The sequence below is a fragment of the Chenopodium quinoa genome, unplaced genomic scaffold (assembly GCF_001683475.1).
Source record: "Chenopodium quinoa cultivar QQ74 unplaced genomic scaffold, ASM168347v1, whole genome shotgun sequence".
Taxonomy (NCBI): Eukaryota; Viridiplantae; Streptophyta; class Magnoliopsida; order Caryophyllales; family Amaranthaceae; genus Chenopodium; species Chenopodium quinoa.
Genome location: NW_018744633.1, coordinates 1799345 through 1823991, shown reverse-complemented (window position 1 = coordinate 1823991; position 24647 = coordinate 1799345). Strand labels below are relative to the sequence as shown.

Sequence of the window (24647 nt, the reverse complement as noted above, 5' to 3'; positions counted from 1 at the left end):
AAAAATAATATTGTGCGGAACTATTTAAGGCACCGGTTTTGAACCGGTGCCAAAAAGGGGGGTAATTGGCACCCCTCATATAGGCACCGGTTCAAACCAGTGCCTTAAGCCGGGTTTGAACCGGTACCCTTTGCTATTTTTCTACTAGTGAGAGTTCGTATCTACTCAACCACTTATGTGCTTTGATCTTTTTCCATAAGTTGAAGCATAAAATTCGTATAGTCTCAAATCTCTTTTGCCACATTACCAAAAGTATGCTTACTCTAAGAACTGGCAGTTCTAGCAATGTTTGAGATCACCGCATCTCCTTTGTGCCACACCTCCTCAATGATTTCCATACTCCTCTCTTCTGGAAGCCATATTTCCTCAAATTTAAACAGTTCTTTTTTACATTTGAAGTACCGTTGATACTCCCTTTCATACAAAAAAGTAGAAGGCGGTGATCAAACTTACATTTTGCAAGATGAGACACAAAATAACCCATATAAATATATTTCCATGCTTGATTAACGAGAAAGCGATCAAGATGTTTTTGTATATTCTTCGCATCTCCCCGATTATTTGTCCATGTAAAGTCATGCCCTATGTAACCAAGATTGAGAAGATAATTACAGTTATTCAGAACCTCTTTGAACATTGTTGCATTGTGCACATCAAAATCATCACCCCCTTCTTCTCTTAAGTTTCTAACATTAAATTGAAATCTCCCCTGCATAACCATGGAAAATTATGATCATAGTTTAACGTTTTCAGCAATAGCCCTATTTTGTGCTTATTTTCTTCTTTTGGGAAACCATAAATCCCTGTAAATCTTCAATCTCCTTGTGACTCACCCTCCATCATTACATCAATATAGTTTTGAGAAAAAGATATCACCGCAATCTTTACATTGCTTTTCCATAACAAAGCTAGGCCTCTACTTCGCTTCCTTCCCTCCCCATTACAGTCCACTGTCAGCAAATAATCAAACCTCACTTTTTTCTTTACCTGTTTCATCTCACGTTGTTTCAATATTATCTCTAATAGGAAGATTATTTAAAGATTTTCAGTTGAGACCAACCATCTTAAAGCATTCACTACAAAATGACTCCCAACCCTTTGTAGTTCCATGACAAAATATACCTCATTTCTCCCGAAGAGCCCTATAAGTGGGGCCCGCCACATTATCGTCATGCATTACATAAATCGTTTTGTTGGTGTCAAAGGTTCCACATCCATCCTATTTATACCTTCATCCACCTCATCCTCTTTCATACTGCTTTTCCCTTCATCACCTATCTTTAACTTTTTTACTGTATTACCAGACATATCACCAACTTCTGTTTCCTTCACCACAGACTCCTTTCTTTTCCCACTTCTTACAACTTCACTTTTTTTTATACTCACCTACTGCAGGCTTCTTTGTGGCTCTATTTTTAAACACTATTTTATTTCTTTTCTTTTTTTCATTTATAGCTCCCCCCAATATTGTACTGAGTTACCAAAGCGTTTAGTCTGGAGAAACTCTATCCACAAGTCCAAAGGAACTTCATTTACCAAGTTTGAAGATTCATCACCCCCTTTATATTCTCTTCATCAACCTTGATAGAAGCACCCTCCTGAACACCATTACAGTCATTGACATTTACATCTTCTAATTGGTGGGCTACATTCTGTATATATGTCCTTCTGTAACTATTTTGAGATACTGCTCTTTGCTTTAGTAACAAATAGACATCTTGCCCTCGGGTTTGGACCATCACTATCTTGTACTACCTCCTTTTTTTCAACCTGTCACAAGGACGAAACACGCACTACAAGAATTGAACTGTTTACCAATGGCCAAAATTCATCAGTAAAAATAACAAAAACTATCGGTATCACGTTTACCGATGGTTGCCATCGGTATTTGGCCAACGGAAAGCCATTTGTCGGAAAAACAAGAAATACCTATGGAGAAGCCATCGATTAAAACTATAAAAGTGATACTAATGGCAAAAAACCATTATATTTTCTTTAAATACTGATGACAAACGTTGTCTATGTTTTTGACCAATGGAAAAAAGCCATCGCTATGTTTGGTTTACCGACGGTAAATTCAAATTAAAAAATATATATATACCACCCACTGCCCCCTACCCTCATACAACAAAGCTAGGCCAACCGCCCATGTCCACCCTAAACCACCACCACCTAAAACCACCCACGCCGACCAAAAATTTATAGATCACCTAAAAATTCGAAATAAAAATCAAAACTTATGAAAATCACCCAAAATTTGAATTAAAAAACCACCCAAAAAACAAAAACCAAAAAATTGAAAAAAAAAAACCCAGAAAAATCATACAAAGAAAGGTCAAATAACAAAAATCGAGGCAATTAACCATGATAAAAGCAATTAGCGAAATAAACAATAAACTTACAAAAACAAAATAAACTCACAATATTAAACAAAAATCAATATACCTTTGAAAATTTCATCTTCTTTTGGGTTTAAATGGTCAAACTCGACCATGAAAATTCCACATCTGGAATTTTTATGGTTGAGTTCGTCCAAAAAAACCATAAACTTTGAATTTTTATGGTCGTTTTAATGCGGGAAAAGAGGTAGAGAAAAAAGAAATCGAAAGACATGAGAGATGAGAGAGAAAACAGACCGTGGAGGAGAAAGGAGAGAGGAGAGGAGAAACTTTAGAGGATAGATGAGAGGAGAAGAGAAACGTTAGAGGAGAGAAGGAGATAGGAAAAGGAGATGAGAGAGAAGTAGAGGAGGGAGGAAAAAAGAGGCAGAAGATGGAAAAAATTGGGGTTGTTGGGTTTGAGCTTTAAAAATCCAACTTTTTGATCAGTTTTTCATTTTTTTAAAATACTGATGGATTCAAGCCATCGGTAAAATACCGATGGTGTAAAGCATCGGTATTTATTTATTTTGGTGAAAAAAATAAATTTACTTTTTTTGAAAAAAAAAACATTACCAATGGAAGAAAACTATCGGAAAATTATTTTTTTTATTGATAGATTTCATTGGCCATCGATATTCCCATCGGTAAATGAGCTTATTCTAGTAGTGACGTAGCTTGTCATCAAATTCTTTTGGAAAAGAAACACCAAAACTAATGTCACAATCTTTATCGCCATGTCCCATCATACCACACACATAACTATACATAGGTAGTTTTTCATATGCAATTCTGAAAAACACCTTAACTCCTCCGTGCATTTTCCACTCCACTCCTTTCTTCAATGGCTTTCGCGGGTCTATCATTACTCTCATGTGTAATGACTTATAAATTAACTCCTTCTCCGTGAGACTTGTCCAATTTTACAAAGGTACCAAGTTTGTTTCCAATATTCTTTGCATTTCCTTCATTGCGTAGCCCTTTAAAGGGTAAATCGTAAAACCTAATCCAGAAAGAGATGAGATGTAATGGGGTTTTCAAAGGCTTGCAATCTCCGTGAATATCATTCAACACCAGAGCATGCGCTCAAAGTGCCATGGCTTGTCATCCAAGACTTTCTCCTTATCCCTCTAATGGTGAAATTGAAAATAGAACACATTTTTTTCAATACAGTTTGCTTCCATTCCATGCTTTAGATTTTATACTCTCTTCATCATCGAAATTAGGACATTCACATTAACATTTCGATCCGTCCAAACTTTCCCTACCATCGCTAGAGACGATTTTGCCTCCTTCTCCTCTTCTTCATCAATAACCCAGTGTATCTCTGTTTCTTCTGCCTCTGTTTCATCGCCAGAGACTTCTCTTTCATTTTTATTCTTTTCATAAGGAAAAATTGCGGAATTGGAAGAAGCCATCAAAGAGAGATGGCGAAACAATCTCGGAAAATCAAGAAAACCTTCGAAACAGAAGAAAAAATAGCACCGCTAGAGTCTCCCTCCAAAGGAAAACCTAGGGAGAAAGATTAAACGTGTTAATTAAGAAAATCATTCCGTACAAGTTAATGGGTGATCACTGATTAGAGATTTCTAGACTAAGAGTTGTGTAGATATCGTCAAATAATTCACGTAGAACTGATTAGAAAAAGTTAAGATTTGACATACCCACTTCAATCACCGACTCATCTCATGGATATTACCCCTTGATTGAATTTGGTTATTCTTACCTTCTTACTCTTAATTTTAGATTTGTTAATGAGTCTTCAATCTATTTAATTTTAGATTTATTTTATGTAGCTAGCCACACAGAATTCACGTCACAATTAAATTTATTTTTCATTGCAAAAAAAAAAAAAAAAAAAAAAAAACTCTTTAATCCATCCCAACAATTCCAAAGCAAAAGTGAGAAACCTAAAAATCCTGAAAACACATCAAAACAAGCATGGAACCCATACCAAACCCAGAACAAGAAGCTGCTGCAACAATCTCATCAATGGCGTCCCACCAAAACTCCATCAACACTTTCATGGAGATCACCTCCTCCACTCTCGAAGAAGCCCAATTCTTCCTCGAAAGCCACAACTTCGACGTCGACGCCGCCGTCTCCACCTTCTTCGAGTCCTCCTCCGCCCCTCCTCCCGCCGCCACAACCGCCGCCGACGACGACGCTGGTGCTGCTGATGCTGATTTCATCCCTCCTTCTTCTCCCTCTGCTTCTCTCTCTCCTTCTCCTTCTCGCTCTCGCTCGCATTTTCCTCCCGCCGGAGCCCGATCGCAGTACAGTCTCCGATCTCGGAGAACTGCCGATAACAACGATGGTAACAATGCAAGCTCTGATTCCAGGACTCGTCGTCGTGTTGGAGGTGTTCGTACTTTTGCTGATCTCAGTGCTGCTGGTTCTGATAGTGATTCTGATGGTGATCGTCCTGCTCAGTTCTTCACTGGTGGTCAGAAAAGGTACGCCCTAATTGATTTTGGATTGATTAATTTGATTGTTAGGGTTTTAATTTTGTTACTCTATCTGTTTTGAATTCGTAATTCGGGACGAGTTTATAAGGAAAGTGATGTGATTAATTGGGGACGGAGGGAGTATTTAATTTACGACGAAGAATGATGAAAATTGAAGGTCTATCAGTACTTTTTTGATGAATCTTGAATGAATTGGATGAACAGTTACTGCTACCCTTGAATTGCTGATATATTTTTGTTAATTTACTACTGCTTTGCAACTTAATTGTCATGTTTATAAAATTGATGTACACATTTTGATAGTATTTGAGAAATGTTTTGGAGATCCTCAAAAGGTTTGGAAGATCAATAATTCTATTCTGATTTGCCTCTTGTTGATAAGATTTCTGAGTGAGTATAGTCTTCAATTCGAGCCCTGATTTTGTTGTAAGTTAAATTTGGCTTACCTAATGCCAAGCTTGAATTTTTGGTTCGTGATTGAATGTAGCTTGCTAACTAGTTGTGTTTAGATATACAACATACATTTGGATATAGGGTTAATCATGGATAGCCAGTTGAATCTTTTTTGCAGAGATTTCTGCCTCTACTCTCTGTTGGGGCATAGATGATCAAAACTGTTACTTTTTTTTATTAGAATTTACAAGTTCGTTAGTGGATTGTATTCATAATAAGACTAGTTCATGTTTGATGAAAAGGTCATGAAACTTGGTATTTTCCTTTCTGACGCAAGTATACCGTATGGAACAATGTATGCTGTTTTTATTTGAATTTCAGATCTCTTTCATGGGGTTGTGCACTTGTGCTTTTGCCTCTCTTCCCCTCTCATTTACTCACTTGTAGGATGGTGCTTTATGCATGATGCAAGTTTAGAACTTAAATTGATAATGTTTAGACAACGACCACACCTAGTACTCTACTTCTTCTAAAGAAGGTCCCATTCTAGATGGGCAAGGGAGACGATGTATGAAAATTTACCCCTAAGATGCCGAATTGGCTGACCATCCTAATATGTTTTTTTCACGTCTCTAAACGCAGGTAGTTTAATGGACCCTTTTGTTTTGGTCCACTGTAACCCAAAAGTCAAAGAGCATTGATTTGTTGGACTGCGTGACCTTTTTTATGCTTTGGTAAATTCAGATTATCACGGGCTTGTCCTGTTTGATGTGTGTTATACTGTTGTGTAAATGCTGGAAAGAGGTTATGACTCTTTGTTGGAATATAAAGGTTTCAGATTCTTTCACTTATGGTGCAAAATCTTTGTTTCACATAAAATTGTTCATTTTTCTAGTGTTGGAATGAAGTTACTAGCTCATGTAAATTTCGGATTCTTGGTTAAGATATAAATCTGTATGCTTCTCTTGCAGTGGCATGGTCGTGCAAGATCCTTCCAAGGATATTAATGCTGAAGCAATTTTTGAGCAAGCTAGACGTGTGGGAAGTATCGAGGCACCAGTTGATGCTCAACAACCATCTTCAAGCTCAAGAAGCTTTACTGGAACAGCTAGGTTACTCTCAGGAGAGACGCTGTCATCTTCTCCTTCCGAGCAGGCTCCTGAAACTATCACTCATACTATCACCTTATGGCGTAATGGTTTCACAGTTGATGATGGGCCTTTGAGGAGATTTGATGACGTAGAAAATGCTCCATTTTTGCAGGTAACCTCCAAATTTTGTCTGTAATTTACAATGGTCATCGGATCATTTTATTCCTTTTTTGTTTCCTACCTTTTTTTTTTACTATGTATTTGATGGATGAAGAGCTGTGATATTTTTTCTTGGCATACATCATCAATCTGTTTATTCTATTTGATGAGTGTGAGGCAGTTTCTATAGGTCAATAGGGTTCCAGTGTTGTTTTAAAAAAAAACTTTAAAAAAAAATGATCCCAGCAATTAATATGTAAGAGGCTAACAGACTACAATTGGTTAATGGAAAATATGTATGTTTATGCCGAAACCTTTGAAAACACCATTTAGGGGAAGGTCCTAAATATATTGTGTTATAAAAAGAAGGTTTAATGTTATCTAAATGTGTAAACATGTACTACCTTTGTCTGAGTTTTGTTGTCACGTCTTATGTCTAAATATATAACTTGCAATAATTGGACTTTCAAGTTTGCCGATGCTTAACTTCAATCATAAATATCTTTAATTATGATTAAGTAAAACTTATGTAATCTTGATATTATGATAATATACATTGAGATGAGTCTAACAAGATCCCGAATTCCCGGCTATACTTTAACTTACATGTCAATCCCTAAAGATGGTCAAACACTAATACAGAGTATGCGAATAATGGCAAGTGTTAAATTGTTGCGAGTTAAATGGAATGGAGGATGTATATGGAAGGCGTAGTCTTTCACTAGACTTTACTACATGACACTCGACAGTCAGACACTTGGTGATGATTTGGCATAAGTTTGATTTGTAATATATGCTTTTCATAAATTATATGTGAAAGCGAACTTAACAATTATGGAATCTAAGACCCTCATTTTGAGTAGTTGCATATGTTGTGCTTCAATCGTCAAGACAATGGATCTCCCGTCAGGATTTTTTATTTATTTATTTTTTTAATTACATATTAAATTTAAACAAGTGCGCTGTAATTATAAGATGAAAAGGACAAAATACACTCAATTGTTACACCCACAACAGATTTAATGCCACAATTTCTTCTTATAAGTTGTCGACTTGTTGGTTGGGACTAAAATTTGTCTTTAGAACCTGGAAAACCATTATTAACTTATAAAAGATTTATACACTTCTCTCCTTCACATGCTAACAGCTTGGTATTGGGAAGATGATGTTTCCAGTATTTAAGTATGATAGTTTTATTTTTAATTCAGTTGATAGTTTTTTGTGAGTGATTTTGCTGTAAGTATCTTGAAGTTAATAATTTGGCATTGTGTATGCTTGCTTATGTAAAAAATTATCTTGTGCAGAGCATCACAAATTCTGAGTGCCCGAAAGAACTAGAGCCAGCAGACAGGAAGACTGCAGTCCATTGTAATCTTGTGAGGAGGAATGAGAACTGCCCTGTATGTTTTTTCGTTCACTTGCATTATTCTTTTGGCCATGTTGATTTTGTGTTGTAAAGTTCAATAACTTATACTTCATGCAGGAACCACAAAAACGAAAAGTTCCATTCCAGGGCGTTGGAAGAACGTTGGGTACTAGCCACTCGACCCCTTCTGACTCTTCTGCTGCTGTAACTGCTCGCAGCTCTGCTCCAGCCCCTGTGATGGGCCTAGTCGTGGATGATAAACTACCATCAACCTCTATCCAGCTTAGGTTAGCTGATGGGACTCGTATGGTCTCACGTTTCAATTATCATCACACTATAAGAGATATCCATGCCTTCATTGATGCATCAAGGCCAGCTAGAACAGGAGTTTATACGCTGCAGATGATGGGATTTCCTCCCAGGCAACTAACTGATCTTGAGCAGACTATAGAGCAGGCTGGTCTTGCCAACTCTGTTGTCATCCAGAAATTCTAGCCGAACTTTGTTTCCTTGGCTTCTTTGTCTGCTGCTACATTGGCTAAGAGGCCAGAAGTCTACTCGTTTAGCAAAAATTAACAAATGATTGCTAGAAAGTTTAGTGGCTGTAAATTTCATGGAGCACATTGCATCATAGTTTTCATCACAGTGTTTCAACATAACTGGTTGCAATTTTTTTTACAGCATATCATTTCTGAATTGCTATTTGATGGAGCACATGGCATGGTTGTGTTAGATCCTTCCAAGGATAACCAGAGTCGCCAGCCCGCCACTTCTGCCTCCTTTCCACCCACCACCCCCATCAGATTGAATTCTCATGTCTATTCTCCACAGCCTCCAAGAGCACCACTTTCTAGTCGCCACCTACACGGCCCTACCAAAACCTCTCCTCCCTATACCCATTTACCACCACCACCCTCAACCACACACGGACATTTTTTTACTGTATAATCACCAAATCCACATCTCTGCCATTTGGTATTTTCTTTGGTTGTTGCGTAGGTGTGTAGATCATGTAAGGTCAGCAGTGCCAATTGTGATGGGGGTTGAATCGTTGAGGTGTGGTGTTGGTTTGGCGGGGTGTTTCATGTTTGTATGGTGGATTGGAGAGGGGAGAAGAAGAGGGATATAAGGGTTTGAATGTTTGAACACTATGTAAGGTCTTGTAAGTTGAAATGCAGGAACGTTGAGGTGTCAAAGAGCATTTACTGGATACTTGGGGAAGTTTTTGGGGTTATAATTGATTAGTATTAACCTTCTTCCATTCTATCAATTGTCCACTGAAATAATTCCTCCTATCGTAATTCCTTCTACTAGTATCATAATTATTCAGCTTATATTAATTACTGTACTCACCTTCGTTCTAGTTTACTTGTCAGAAATTTCATTTTATGCTATCCAAATTTTTGTCATGTTGTATTAGCATCGTTAACTTAAAGTTTGGCAAAATTTTCATTTTATGCTATCCAAATTGTTGTCAACTAAAATAAACTCATTAGAGTTTTTCTTAATTACTTTGTAAAAAACATTATATTTTGGACGCAATTAGAGTTTACGTATACAAACATTGTCTTTTAGTCACCAAACATTATGCGTTCTTATTTTTTTGCTTATTGACAAAGGATTACCTATTTGCTTCCCTTGCAGTGGTGGTTGTGCAAGATCAAAACATTTTTGAGTAAGATGATATGCTAAAGTAATAACCCTAACTCTTTATTTCTAATGTTTAACCTAGTCTTTAATCTATTATCCTATTAAAAAAATAAATAAGTTAAACCCATAGCGATAATTTGTATAAACATTCGCCCAAATTCAAAAATCCCAATTACCAATATATAACTTAGCTGGTGACTGGTCCAAAAATAATTTGATCCAAAAATTATGTTATACTGTGATTGCACAGTTGACAACTATTAGGGCTTAATCGCTACTCTGTATGCCAACATTTACAACCTACCATAGGAGTTCAAGAAAGTCACCAGAATTAACCAACTTCAGTATCAATTAGAACATGGGCATATGGAAGCAAGAACAGATATTCTTCAATAACATTTTTCCATTTATTTAACCAAGAGTACCGCGAAACTCTAACAATGTCCTACCAAAATTTTCAACTAGATATCAACATTACTACATCTATTAGCCGCAAATGCACAAATCAATTACAAAGGCTCAAGGGACATCAGAAAAAACTACACTAAAAAAAATCCACTTCGCCTACTATAACAACAGGGGGATCAATTTCAATACGAGATGCCTTCCCCTGTGCCACCAACTGAGGTAAAGCATTTGCTTCTTTGGCCGTAATTCCTGGTGCTGTCCACAACGTAACATGAGGCCATTCGTTCTTGGATTCAATCTTTTCATCATCCACTGAGCCAATGCGTGCCTCCAAGGCAGCCATATTATCAGACATCAGCAAAGCGGTCAACTCGACGTCTACTTTTCGGTTAAGAAATTGACCAAAGTTAGCCACTGCTATGACACCATGACTTCTCTTATGAGCAAGAGTAACATGAGCCTTCCGGAGGTTGACTTCCAAATTCTTGTCACTAAAAAAAGGTTCAACCTTGGAGTTGTAATCAGCAATCTGCAGATGAGGCAAAACAAACTGCAAATATCAATATACAAGATAAAGCCAGAAATGAGCCTCCAAATAGAGTACTAAATATTAGGGTCATACATGATAACTACAAATTCAGAAAAATACAAGTTAGCCCCTCCAGTTTAGGTAGGTTAAATAAGGACACTCTCCTACCTTTGAATTACCGCTAACCGCTTTTGGTACCAAAATTATGGAGGGTCAACAGATTTGGGTTATAAAGTCGCTGGTTTTATGAATATATGGTCGAGGACATGAAAATATTATCATAAAACTTTAACAATCATTGAACTGTGTATCCATTGTAAGATGGGAACATGTCACTGGCATCTTCAAAAAATATTAGATTCACAAAATTAAATGCAGAAAACAGAATCAACTATACCGAAGAAAGGAGGTTGACAGATTCGTGAGACACGACTAACAGTATGAGCACCAAGTATCAAATCTTAGAAATGTTGTCATAGGTAATACTAGAGTAAATACCAGCGTGGGTTCTGAAATAACCTCCACATCAAATAACTACCTATAAAGCTTAAAAGGAATAAAGGGAGGAAACAAAAAGGCGTAGTCCCATGACATCTTTCTTTTTGGATTTAAGTTCCTCAATACTGATTCAAGGACTTCAAAGAAAAGGCAAATATGTTTGAAACGACTGTAACAAGCCTAACTAGTCAATAGATAGCAAATGTAACAATTGAAGTTAAGACTAATATGCAATGCAAGCATCAGATCCATTATAAATATTGAATGATTTGTAAACACTTACATAACTAAGAAGATGGCCTATTTCAGTAACAGGCAAACTGACACCAGCATAGACAATTGCTCCAAGCCTTCTCTTTTCAGAACTAGGAGTTATATAATCACCTTTTGCAATTGTTTTTAATTGCTCCAACACACTGTTCACAGCACTCTCGAATGGAACCTGTAAAATACAAATACAATCCTCAGCCAATTTTGGAATTAGTACATGCAAATAATAGTGACCTTAAACATTAGTCTTCAACTGCAATTCAGCACTTAATGTTTCAGAATATTCTGCTGTTATTTGAAAGAAAAAAAAAATCATAATCAAATGACATAATAATTTATTCCAGACCTAAAGTCTATATAGCATGAATGTTTCCGTTCATAGGATTTGCGAAAAAAAGAGGCAATGTTAGCCTTTACTAGAGAGTGAGGGACTACTAGAAGATATTAAACAGTGAATTGTTAATCTTAGAGTTAGTAACCTTTGTAATCATCAAAACACACTCACTCGAACCCCTCCACGCACCCACTGCATGGTCCAAACCCTGAACCAAACCCCACCGCACCCCATCTTTGAAACGGCAAAACCCCACCCCTTCATCCCAACTTCCCACCATGAAACCTCGCCGTACCCCCTCATCCCCCCCCCCAACAACACACACACAGATATAATTTCGTTTGTTAACAATTTCAGTAACCACTATATTTTGACTAAAACATTCTCTAACAGCACCCTACAGGTTTTTATAATATATTATAACTATTCCCTCAGTTCCTCTCAATTACAACTGTTAGAATAGTTGTTTAAACAGCATGTAATGCAATAATCTATGTCCTTCAACAGGTGATATCAAAATTCAATGGCCTAATTTATCAATCAATACTTCAGTAAAAAGCAATGTAAACCCAGAGAGAAGCCTGGAATGATAAAAACTCAAGATGATGTTAATAAAAATTCCAATTTCTTAAAACAAATAGCAACCAAAAATAAAAGAAAAGGTTAACCTGAATAGAGTTGAGGTATTCAGAATTGCACAATAAAGTCTCTTGCATATGCCTTTCCCAATTTGCCCAATCTTTTGCATAGGAGCCTTTAGTCGAGTCCATTCTGCATTTTAATAACAACTCAAAATCTAAGACATCTCAAACAAAAGGGAAAAACTATATAGAGCTTTATGAGTTCAGGAGATCAGGAGATCAATTCATCGCTTTTCTTTCATTTATTTTTTCATAAACGAATTCTGTAGCAAAAAGTTCAATTTCCGTTATTCGATGACATAAATCATTTAATTCCTTACTAATGTGTAAAGAAACCGTCAATGAACTGAAATTTCATTTAGATATGGTCACAAAAATCCTATTAACCGATAAGAATTTGTACTTGAAAAATCATAATTCTAATAAGACACATGGTAAGCCATGGTCTGATTTGAATACTGCGAGCACAAAACAATATAACATATCGCATCAAACACAAACCTTCCATGTCGCTTTGTATGTAGCTTGTATAGGTTGATCCCTTCCTCCAGCACGGATTTCACAGGATCAGGTAGAGAAGCCCTAAGTAATAAAAAATTCACAAATAGTCATATAATGTGCCCCTAAAAAATTTCATACCATAAAACAAATCAACAGATAACACCAGCTTCATGAATGATATACCATTCAAAATTCATATTGGTTTGTGTTAAAAGGAGCATTTGTTGATAGCCTTATTTATTTTGAGTTGTGAGAGGCTAGGAAGCCAACAAGATTCGAACTAAGTTCACCTTTGATATGGGGATTTGCATAGGAATTTGAATAGGCCTCAAGAAAGGTTGTTTCATGCCTGAAAACGCCGTGACATGGGTATGCAGTGGAAGACCAGTAAATCTTTTAGAATATCCTTTGCACAAAAAAATCTTTGCTTGAACTTTCTTCATACTTTTATAGTCAGCGTATTTCTTTTCTAAAGTTTTTTAATTTGTAAATTCAATCATTTATAGAAGCTTTTGGTTCATGAATATTAACAAGGAAAATGAGTCAACCTTTTTGATTAACTAAGAGTTAAAGAGTAAGTTTATATTTTCAAATTAAGCTGTTAATGTGAGGGGGTAACTGGTTGTATAGGTTAATAAACACATGTCATAATAACATTGGTTACTTTTAAAAATTTTGCAACGAATGCACCGAGGCCTGCAGTAGTGTTCACTTATGCAAGGAGGAAGCAGGGCAAGGGCACCAAAATTCAATTGATAGGTGAGGGGCTGAGGTGTCAAGTTCTGTTAGAAAAGTTTGTTATGGGGAATCTTTTCTGTTAGTGGGATGTGAGGGAAAACTAGTCGTATTTAAGTGGCCTCTGCTGTAATAATCATCAAAAAGAATATTATTAAGCATTTGCGTAGTGAGAGAGCTCCTTTCCTCTGGAACAAAAGGGGTATTGAGTGATTACGTTGATCAATTCAATACAAATTATCCTCAACCTTACTCTAATTGCTGTCATTACAGAAATCCTTGCCTGAGTTCATCCAATTTATAAAACAATTCAATACAAATTATCCTGAACCTTACTCTAGTTTGCTTCTTTAGTAAAGTTTTAGGTCAAACGCCACAAGTACCCTTATCCCACTTAAATTTATAAAACAATTTTTAAAACTTCAAACAACCCCTTAACAGTTAATTACTCCCATTTAATTTACACAGTTAAAGTGTACCTTGAAGCAGAGCAGTAAAATTAGAATGATGCACATGGGGCACTTTAATACTTGTCCAATCTCATCTATTTACCCAATTCATTGGTTTATGAGCATATAAACATTGAAACTATTGTGTAACGGAGGTAGTACAATTGATGGGAACATTTTCCTCTCATCTTTAAACACATACATAGAGAATATCCAAGTAAAATGAGCTTTAAGTTAGGCAATCTAGGACAGTCTATTCCTAAATGCAGGAGTCCAGAGATGTTCTATGACTAAAAATTCCCTGAGCTCCCTAAGCCCAGTGAAGGCGAACACCCAGATGTCATTGTTGGTCTTATCCTAAATAGACAGCATCATTTGCTAGTGGCTTATATGGTGAGGTAGAGAAGAAGACAGTGGCGTATGCCCATTTACAAGTCAGACTTAAAAAGGCCTCTGCATATGTTAAAGAAGAACCAGAGCACAAAAGAACATCTAGAACTCTCTTTTTGCAAACATAGAGATTTCTGAGTTAGGAAAGAAGAAATAGTAATAAACAAAGATTTTCCATTTTAGGAAGACACAAACCTTTCAGCTTTGAGCAAAGGCATCTTCACAACAGAACCAAAGCGTTCAATTAATTCAGCTTCAAACTCTTTACGGCTCTAGGGAGAAAAGATCAAAATAGTAAAATAATTAGGACATTCTCAAAGTAGCTACACTGGAATCAAATAATTTAGTAACTCCATGCCAATCAGATTCTCCTACTTTGCTGCATATTGGTATTTGGGGAAGGTGGATGGAAGAAGATCATAGTTACAGTGACAAATGTTTAAACAAATAGGTCATGTGAATTTTGGATAGTCCAATTGACACATGTAAATGCATGAACTTGAAGATCATTTCAAGATAGGTGACACTATCATACCTTGCCCTCATATAGGTAGGGGTGAAAGTTCGGTTTTCGGTTTGGTTTATAGGCCAAACCGAAACCGAACCACCCTAATTCGGTTTTTGGTTTTTGGAAACCAAACCGCACCACTTTACTTTTGAAACCAAACCAAACCAAACCATATAAATTTCGGTTTCAAAAGAAAAAACCGAACCAAACCGAATTTTTTTGGGCCTTGTTTATTTGGGCTTTAATCTGCAATTTTTGTTAGGGGTGAAACAAATTCGGGTTAAAACCGAACCGAACCGAAAACCGAACCGAATAAGAAATATGGTTCGGTTTTTTTTTTTGAAGTGGTTCGGTTCGGTTTTTTAAAAAAAAATATTTCGGTTTTCGGTTTGGTTTCGGTTTGAGGAAATGGAAAACCGAAAAAAACCGAAAACCGAAATTTAGGCCCAGTATATAAGGAAAAAAAAAAAACCCTAACCCTCATTCTCTGATTCTCTCTCCTGACTTCCTCAATCCTCAGTTCGCCTCTTCCTCACTCCAACCCACCTAACCCTCATTGCGAATTTCTCAGTCTCTCACCCTCACCTTCTCAGTTTCTCAATCATCTCTTTTGTGTTTCTCAGAATTCTCACTCTCCAATTCTCCATCGTTCACCGGCACAGCGCACTCGTTCAGGCGTTCACTGTGACACCGTCCACCGTCCAAAGGTATGCTTTTAAGTTTTGATTATGCTTGATGTTCATATTTTTTTAGGGTTTTAATTATGATTAGTGTTAAATGTTAATTACGAAAATCTGCAAATTACATGTACAAATTTGTTAAACATTCTGATTAGGGTTTTAATCTATGCTTGATGTTCATATTGCGATGTTGTTTCTGAATTTTCTATTCTGTACAAATTAGTAAAACATTCTGAATTTTCTGGTATTTTGATGCTTCGGGGTTTTGGTCTATTCAAGGGTATTTTGGGTTTTGGTCTAGTAAAACATTCTGATTAGGGTTTTGGTCTAGTAAAACATTCTGAATTTTCTGGTATTTTGAAGCTCTATTCGATTGGACTCTGTTGAAGATTGTTTCAGATTATTAGTTAGTTATTAATTCAAGGGTTCGCATGATTAATAGCATTATCATTGTCTTGATAAGTGTTTATTAGATTGTTGATCTTTGTTATTATTGTTAATTTTGATTTTACTTGTTTTGGGTACAGTTAGTCAGTTAGTGCTTAATTTGATTGTTTTTGGGTGGTGGGGTGGAATCTTAGGGGGCTAATTATTATTGCTAAATTGTTATTGTCTTTGGTTTAGTTAGCCAGTTACTACTGATTTTGTTTATTAGGGGTATAATTATTATTCCCTTTAAAAGATCCAATATTCTTAATTTATGAGTTTGCATGTATTCTTACAGATTGTTATTCAACCACGAATTATTGAATGACAACCAACGTGGGTGGTGTTCCTGACCAGCCTCAATCCGAACATGAGACTGACCAAGTCTCTCAAAATCAGAAAAAAGAACAGGGAGCAAAAAGGAAGAGGATGAAAGAACGCTCTGAAGTTTGGGAGCACTTTGATAAAGAAGACTTACCTTCTGGAATGCAGGCAATTTGCAAGTATTGTGGGATGAGCTACAAGTGTGGGGCAAAGAAAAACGGCACTAGTGTGTTATGGGCTCATATTTCGCGATGTCGTAAGTATCCCTTTAACACCCCTAAAGATTCAAAACAAAGTTTGCTTTCATTTAAAAGTGCTAAAGAACCAAGTGGTGGTACTAGTGGGTTGACATACCACAAATTTGATGCTGGTAGTATTAGAAAAGCTTTGTCATTTATGGTGATTGTTGATGAACTTCCATTTAAGTTTGTTGAAGGTATAGGTTTTAGACATTTTTGTGGTGTAATAGAGCCTAGATTTAATGTTCCTTCTCGAATTACAATAGCCAAAGATTGTTTTGAAACATATTTAACTGAAAAACGAAAGCTGAAAAATGTGTTAAAAAGGTGTAATTCAAGAGTTTCTTTAACCACTGATACATGGACCTCTATACAACAAATCAATTACATGTGCTTGACTGTCCACTTTATTGATAATAATTGGAAATTACACAAAAGAATTCTGAATTTTTGTCCTATTTCTAGTCATAAGGGTGATGATATTGGCAAAGAAATTGAAAAGTGTTTGCTTGATTGGGGGCTTGAAAATGTCATGTGCATAACAGTTGATAATGCTAGCTCAAATGATACTGCAATTGGGTATATGAGAAGGAAAATAAATGGGTGGAAAACTGGGGTTCTTAAGGGTCGTTTCCTTCACATGCGTTGTGTTGCACACATTGTCAATTTGGTTGTTTCTGATGGGTTGAAAACTGTTAATGAGTCGGTTCAACGTGTTAGGCATGCTGTTAGGTTTATCAAACAATCTCCTGCTAGGTTGCAAAGGTTTAAAAAATGTGTCTTAGATGAAAAAATCAACACAAAAAAGGGATTGTGCCTTGATGTGCCTACTAGGTGGAACTCCACCTATTTGATGTTGAATGCTGCTATTGAGCTTCAAGATGCTTTTGAGAGGTATTCTGGGGAAGACCCTCACTATGTAGTTGATTTGAATGAGAGGGATGGTAAGGGTAGCCCAGATTCTGATGATTGGAATAATGTAAGAAGACTTTCTGAATTTCTACAAGCCTTTTATGATCTGACCTTGCATGTCTCTGGCTCTTTATATGTCAGTTTGAATTTGTTTTTTCATGAATTGGTGAGTGTTGCTGTACTTATGAAAGATTTGGTTTCAAGTGATGATGTGGATATGTGTCTTATGGCTTGTAGAATGAAAGAAAAATATGAAAAGTATTGGGGTGATCCAGAAAAAATAAACCTCCTGATTTTTATTGCCGTTGTCCTTGATCCTCGTTATAAGCTTGATTATGTTGAGTGGATGATAACTGAAATTTATGACCCTATTGTTGCATCAAAGTTAGTTGATAATGTGAAGGTAGCTTTGAATGCTTTGTATGAGGAGTATCGTGTTTCTTCTAGTAATGATGTGAATAGGGAGGAAGTGTCTTCAAGTAAGGATGGCAAAACTCCATTGAGTCCCAAACATAAAAGTATTGAAGTCTTAAAGAGTAAGTATAAGAAACACAAGTGTGAGAGAGATGGAGATGCAAAAATAGAGTTAGACAAATATTTGGAGGAGGATACAGCGGAGGATATTGATGAATTTGACATTTTGAGCTGGTGGAAGTTCAATTGTTCAAGGTTTCCTACTGTGGGGAGAATTGCCCGTGATGTTCTTGCTGTCCCTGTTTCGACAGTAGCTTCTGAGAGTGCATTCAGCACTGGGGGCAGGGTTCTAGATCAGTTTAGGAGCTCATTAACTCCTCGAGTTGTAGAAGGTCTTGTTTGTGCTCAAAATTGGTTACGTGCTTCACCATTTCCAAGTATTGAAGAATGTTTAGAGGAAGTTGAGCTTCTTGAAGAGGGTAATATATAAGAACATCTAATCATAAGTTACTTATTTTCATTATGTGTATATATTTTTAACTTGGTTATTTTTGTTATGAATTATGATAGACTTGAAGAATATGGCAGTTGGTGATGCTGATATTGATGAAGTGCTTGAAATAATAGACTGATGTGGCTCTTTGCTCATTGCTGACTTGCTGTTGCCACTTGCCAGACTTGCTACTGCCTTGCTCTATCACTGCTTTTGCTGCTGACCTGCTGTTATGATGCTGCTGCTGCCCTGCTGCTTGTTGCTACTTGGTCTATGCTGCTTGTTGCTACTTTTTTTACTGCCTTTTAGAACTTGGTCTATGCTGCTTGTTGCTACTGCTGTTAAACAATTGTTAAAGTTGTAATGTTGAACAATTTTTTTTTTTTTTGGATGAAGTGTTGAACTTTTAAAACTTTGAATTATAACTTTGAAGTTTTAGAACTTGTTAATGTTGTTTAAATCTCATTAAGCATTTATGCTACTACATATGTTGATGAATATAATATTTATATGATTTAAGCCCACAAAAATTGCAGATTAAAGCCCAAATAAACAAGGCCCAAAAAAATTCGGTTTGGTTCGGTTTTTTCTTTTGAAACCGAAATTTATATGGTTTGGTTTGGTTTGGTTTCAAAAGTAAAGTGGTGCGGTTTGGTTTCCAAAAACCAAAAACCGAATTAGGGTGGTTCGGTTTCGGTTTGGCCTATAAACCAAACCGAAAACCGAACTTTCACCCCTAATTTTTGTGGGCTTAAATCATATAAATATTATATTCATCAACATATGTAGTAGCATAAATGCTTAATGAGATTTAAACAACATTAACAAGTTCTAAAACTTCAAAGTTATAATTCAAAGTTTTAAAAGTTCAACACTTCATCCAAAAAAAAAAAAAATTGTTCAACATTACAACTTTAACAATTGTTTAACAGCAGTAGCAACAAGCAGCATAGACCAAGTTCTAAAAGGCAGTAAAAAAAGTAGCAACAAGCAGCATAGACCAAGTAGCAACAAGCAGCAGGGCAGCAGCAGCATCATAACAGCAGGTCAGCAGCAAAAGCAGTGATAGAGCAAGGCAGTAGCAAGTCTGGCAAGTGGCAACAGCAAGTCAGCAATGAGCAAAGAGCCACATCAGTCTATTATTTCAAGCACTTCATCAATATCAGCATCACCAACTGCCATATTCTTCAAGTCTATCATAATTCATAACAAAAATAACCAAGTTAAAAATATATACACATAATGAAAATAAGTAACTTATGATTAGATGTTCTTATATATTACCCTCTTCAAGAAGCTCAACTTCCTCTAAACATTCTTCAATACTTGGAAATGGTGAAGCACGTAACCAATTTTGAGCACAAACAAGACCTTCTACAACTCGAGGAGTTAATGAGCTCCTAAACTGATCTAGAACCCTGCCCCCAGTGCTGAATGCACTCTCAGAAGCTACTGTCGAAACAGGGACAGCAAGAACATCACGGGCAATTCTCCCCACAGTAGGAAACCTTGAACAATTGAACTTCCACCAGCTCAAAATGTCAAATTCATCAATATCCTCCGCTGTATCCTCCTCCAAATATTTGTCTAACTCTATTTTTGCATCTCCATCTCTCTCACACTTGTGTTTCTTATACTTACTCTTTAAGACTTCAATACTTTTATGTTTGGGACTCAATGGAGTTTTGCCATCCTTACTTGAAGACACTTCCTCCCTATTCACATCATTACTAGAAGAAACACGATACTCCTCATACAAAGCATTCAAAGCTACCTTCACATTATCAACTAACTTTGATGCAACAATAGGGTCATAAATTTCAGTTATCATCCACTCAACATAATCAAGCTTATAACGAGGATCAAGGACAACGGCAATAAAAATCAGGAGGTTTATTTTTTCTGGATCACCCCAATACTTTTCATATTTTTCTTTCATTCTACAAGCCATAAGACACATATCCACATCATCACTTGAAACCAAATCTTTCATAAGTACAGCAACACTCACCAATTCATGAAAAAACAAATTCAAACTGACATATAAAGAGCCAGAGACATGCAAGGTCAGATCATAAAAGGCTTGTAGAAATTCAGAAAGTCTTCTTACATTATTCCAATCATCAGAATCTGGGCTACCCTTACCATCCCTCTCATTCAAATCAACTACATAGTGAGGGTCTTCCCCAGAATACCTCTCAAAAGCATCTTGAAGCTCAATAGCAGCATTCAACATCAAATAGGTGGAGTTCCACCTAGTAGGCACATCAAGGCACAATCCCTTTTTTGTGTTGATTTTTTCATCTAAGACACATTTTTTAAACCTTTGCAACCTAGCAGGAGATTGTTTGATAAACCTAACAGCATGCCTAACACGTTGAACCGACTCATTAACAGTTTTCAACCCATCAGAAACAACCAAATTGACAATGTGTGCAACACAACGCATGTGAAGGAAACGACCCTTAAGAACCCCAGTTTTCCACCCATTTATTTTCCTTCTCATATACCCAATTGCAGTATCATTTGAGCTAGCATTATCAACTGTTATGCACATGACATTTTCAAGCCCCCAATCAAGCAAACACTTTTCAATTTCTTTGCCAATATCATCACCCTTATGACTAGAAATAGGACAAAAATTCAGAATTCTTTTGTGTAATTTCCAATTATTATCAATAAAGTGGACAGTCAAGCACATGTAATTGATTTGTTGTATAGAGGTCCATGTATCAGTGGTTAAAGAAACTCTTGAATTACACCTTTTTAACACATTTTTCAGCTTTCGTTTTTCAGTTAAATATGTTTCAAAACAATCTTTGGCTACTGTAATTCGAGAAGGAACATTAAATCTAGGCTCTATTACACCACAAAAATGTCTAAAACCTATACCTTCAACAAACTTAAATGGAAGTTCATCAACAATCACCATAAATGACAAAGCTTTTCTAATACTACCAGCATCAAATTTGTGGTATGTCAACCCACTAGTACCACCACTTGGTTCTTTAGCACTTTTAAATGAAAGCAAACTTTGTTTTGAATCTTTAGGGGTGTTAAAGGGATACTTACGACATCGCGAAATATGAGCCCATAACACACTAGTGCCGTTTTTCTTTGCCCCACACTTGTAGCTCATCCCACAATACTTGCAAATTGCCTGCATTCCAGAAGGTAAGTCTTCTTTATCAAAGTGCTCCCAAACTTCAGAGCGTTCTTTCATCCTCTTCCTTTTTGCTCCCTGTTCTTTTTTCTGATTTTGAGAGACTTGGTCAGTCTCATGTTCGGATTGAGGCTGGTCAGGAACACCACCCACGTTGGTTGTCATTCAATAATTCGTGGTTGAATAACAATCTGTAAGAATACATGCAAACTCATAAATTAAGAATATTGGATCTTTTAAAGGGAATAATAATTATACCCCTAATAAACAAAATCAGTAGTAACTGGCTAACTAAACCAAAGACAATAACAATTTAGCAATAATAATTAGCCCCCTAAGATTCCACCCCACCACCCAAAAACAATCAAATTAAGCACTAACTGACTAACTGTACCCAAAACAAGTAAAATCAAAATTAACAATAATAACAAAGATCAACAATCTAATAAACACTTATCAAGACAATGATAATGCTATTAATCATGCGAACCCTTGAATTAATAACTAACTAATAATCTGAAACAATCTTCAACAGAGTCCAATCGAATAGAGCTTCAAAATACCAGAAAATTCAGAATGTTTTACTAGACCAAAACCCTAATCAGAATGTTTTACTAGACCAAAACCCAAAATACCCTTGAATAGACCAAAACCCCGAAGCATCAAAATACCAGAAAATTCAGAATGTTTTACTAATTTGTACAGAATAGAAAATTCAGAAACAACATCGCAATATGAACATCAAGCATAGATTAAAACCCTAATCAGAATGTTTAACAAATTTGTACATGTAATTTGCAGATTTTCGTAATTAACATTTAACACTAATCATAATTAAAACCCTAAAAAAATATGAACATCAAGCATAATCAAAACTTAAAAGCATACCTTTGGACGGTGGACGGTGTCACAGTGAACGCCTGAACGAGTGCGCTGTGCCGGTGAACGATGGAGAATTGGAGAGTGAGAATTCTGAGAAACACAAAAGAGATGATTGAGAAACTGAGAAGGTGAGGGTGAGAGACTGAGAAATTCGCAATGAGGGTTAGGTGGGTTGGAGTGAGGAAGAGGCGAACTGAGGATTGAGGAAGTCAGGAGAGAGAATCAGAGAATGAGGGTTAGGGTTTTTTTTTTTTCCTTATATACTGGGCCTAAATTTCGGTTTTCGGTTTTTTTTCGGTTTTCCATTTCCTCAAACCGAAACCAAACCGAAAACCGAAATATTTTTTTTTTAAAAAACCGAACCGAACCACTTCAAAAAAAAAACCGAACCATATTTCTTATTCGGTTCGGTTTTCGGTTCGGTTCGGTTTTAACCCGAATTTGTTTCACCCCTACATATAGGTTATAAAACATAAGCAATACATAACCGGCATTAGGAGATGCCTTGTCAAGGTTTCCCTGCCCCACATAGAAAACAAGAAATAATCTTTAGTATGAGTTAATTTGATAAATAACCTCATCCAAACAAGATTGAAAAAAAGCAGTACCGGATGATTTACTCGTTGAAGCACGCGTAGCATAAAAACAGATAATGCATCCAAACAAAAAGGATTTGAATCAGTGCCTGCACAACAGGAAACCCACCGTTAAGTTACATCAATCCAGGAAAATGGTAAACAGAGAAACTTTACTGTAGTATGTCATAAACTAATGTAATAGAATGGGTCAACGGGGTCAAGAAGCCAAGTCAGCCACCACTTTTGGTGTATTCAAGGCGCACAAAACAGGGGCAGCAAGGGTCCAAGGTGGTCAGAGACAATGAGCATCAGGACAAAGCTAATTAAGAGAGTTCAAGGAAAGAAGCAAGCTGCTTCAACAATGTCATTTGATGGTTTTTCCATTCTTAGCTTAGTAATCACATGTATCCCTTAAGCTTGAGTATATGTAAGGTAGTAAGTCCATTTAGAAAAGTATCCAGAAATTTGAGAGAAAACATTAGAGAGTTGTAGCCTAAAGCTACTATGAGATTCATAACCTCAAGTTATGTTTATCCTTTGAAATTCAACCTTCAATCAATCAAGTACTCAAGCATTCAACCTTTAATTACATTCTCTTGTTCGAAATACATTGGCCGAAATTAATACATAACAACTTGGTATCAGAGCGGTGGTCCTGCGCCCGCCGATACCGTAAACCACCACCCCGTACTAGTTTTTAAAAAAAATAAAAAAAGAGAACAACTCAACCATGAGGACAACACCCTGCAACGGTTGTCAGCCATAGAAGAAACATTCGCCACTCTTTCAACGCAGATGTCAATTCTCCAAGAAAAATTGCAACCTCAAGATGACAACCTTACTCGCCCCGTGTCGGCAGCTATTAAGGCAGCCATGGAAGAAGAGCGGAAAGAAATAGAGAAGGAGCGGAAAAAGACAGAGGAGGTGATGACTGCCACCGTCGAACGGCTAGAGGACCGCCTTGACTGCTTCCGGGTCACGGTGGACACATAAGCCGCGATCGACCGCGCAAAAATCACGAAGCTGTAGGAACAAATGGAGAAGCAGAAACAGCACCAACAACAACCAGCCCTCCAAGTCTCCAACCATTAGGATCGCCCGTAGTAGGGGAGAACAGCCAGCGGCGGCTAGAGAAGCGCGGACGAGGACGGCGATGGAGGCGGTGGTGGCCATGGCTATTGGAAACACCGGAAATTGGAAATGCCTCTCTTCGACGGGACAGATCCAGTAGTTGGACAACAAGAACCGAGATGTACTACGAATTTTACAAGTTGACGGAGAGAGAGAAGATGGAGGCAGCGGTGGTCGCGATGGATGGAGCCGCCCTAAAGTGGTTTCAGTGGGAGCAGAAGCGGCGACCGTTTTATGGGTGGTCGGACCTTAAACAAAGGGCTTTGAACGAGTTCCGCCCCTCACACTCGGGAACCCTCCATGAACAATGGTTAGCGATTACGCAAGAGGGGTCGGGATCAGTGGCGGAGTATCGCTGGAAATTCATTGAGATGGCGGCGCCACTAGAGGACGTGCCGGAAAGCCTCATGCTTGGCAATTGAACAAAGAAATCAAAACCGAGTTAAGGCTCCTTAACCCTCTCAACCTTGAAAAGGCCATGGAAATGGCTGGAAGAATTGAAGAAAAGAATTGTGTGCAACAGGGCAAGAAACCCATTAGTAATTGGAAAGGGGGCTTTGTTGTTGGGCCATCCAATTCCAGCCCAAATCAGACCCAGCCCAATTGTGAGCAAGGGAGGCTTGATAGCTTCCTATGG

The 24647-nt window shown here is 37.0% G+C and overlaps 3 protein-coding genes and 1 long non-coding RNA gene across 4 annotated transcripts in view; 3 read left to right on the top strand and 1 right to left on the bottom strand.

Moving 5' to 3' along the window:
- Positions 1–4031: 4031 nt before the first annotated feature.
- Positions 4032–8495, top strand: LOC110700935 (plant UBX domain-containing protein 4-like). The gene is made up of 4 exons (XM_021878503.1): positions 4032–4834; positions 6211–6502; positions 7794–7889; positions 7973–8495. The coding sequence occupies exons 1-4, from the start codon at positions 4320–4322 to the stop codon at positions 8348–8350; spliced, it is 1281 nt and encodes a 426-aa protein (XP_021734195.1). The 5' UTR covers positions 4032–4319; the 3' UTR covers positions 8351–8495.
- Positions 8496–9836: 1341 nt separating this feature from the next.
- The window catches only part of LOC110700932 (tRNA ligase 1-like), a 38054-nt gene continuing 23243 nt past the window's right edge, over positions 9837–24647 (bottom strand). The window contains exons 22-29 of the mRNA XM_021878501.1: positions 22910–22986; positions 22758–22820; positions 14796–14804; positions 14456–14532; positions 12687–12767; positions 12213–12315; positions 11224–11382; positions 9837–10442 (exon numbers count right to left, since the gene is read on the bottom strand). Coding sequence (XP_021734193.1) covers positions 10050–10442; positions 11224–11382; positions 12213–12315; positions 12687–12767; positions 14456–14532; positions 14796–14804; positions 22758–22820; positions 22910–22986 — 962 coding nt within the window. The 3' untranslated portion in view covers positions 9837–10049. The remainder of the gene's footprint in view (positions 10443–11223; positions 11383–12212; positions 12316–12686; positions 12768–14455; positions 14533–14795; positions 14805–22757; positions 22821–22909; positions 22987–24647) is intronic.
- Positions 15173–18742, top strand: LOC110700934. The gene is made up of 3 exons (XR_002507286.1): positions 15173–15475; positions 16173–16454; positions 18440–18742. It is a non-coding gene; the product is annotated as an uncharacterized LOC110700934 (long non-coding RNA).
- Positions 16708–18740, top strand: LOC110700933 (zinc finger BED domain-containing protein RICESLEEPER 2-like). Its single transcript, XM_021878502.1, has 2 exons — positions 16708–18242; positions 18334–18740. Exons 1-2 carry the CDS (start codon positions 16826–16828, stop codon positions 18393–18395), a joined length of 1479 nt encoding a protein of 492 aa, XP_021734194.1. The 5' UTR covers positions 16708–16825; the 3' UTR covers positions 18396–18740.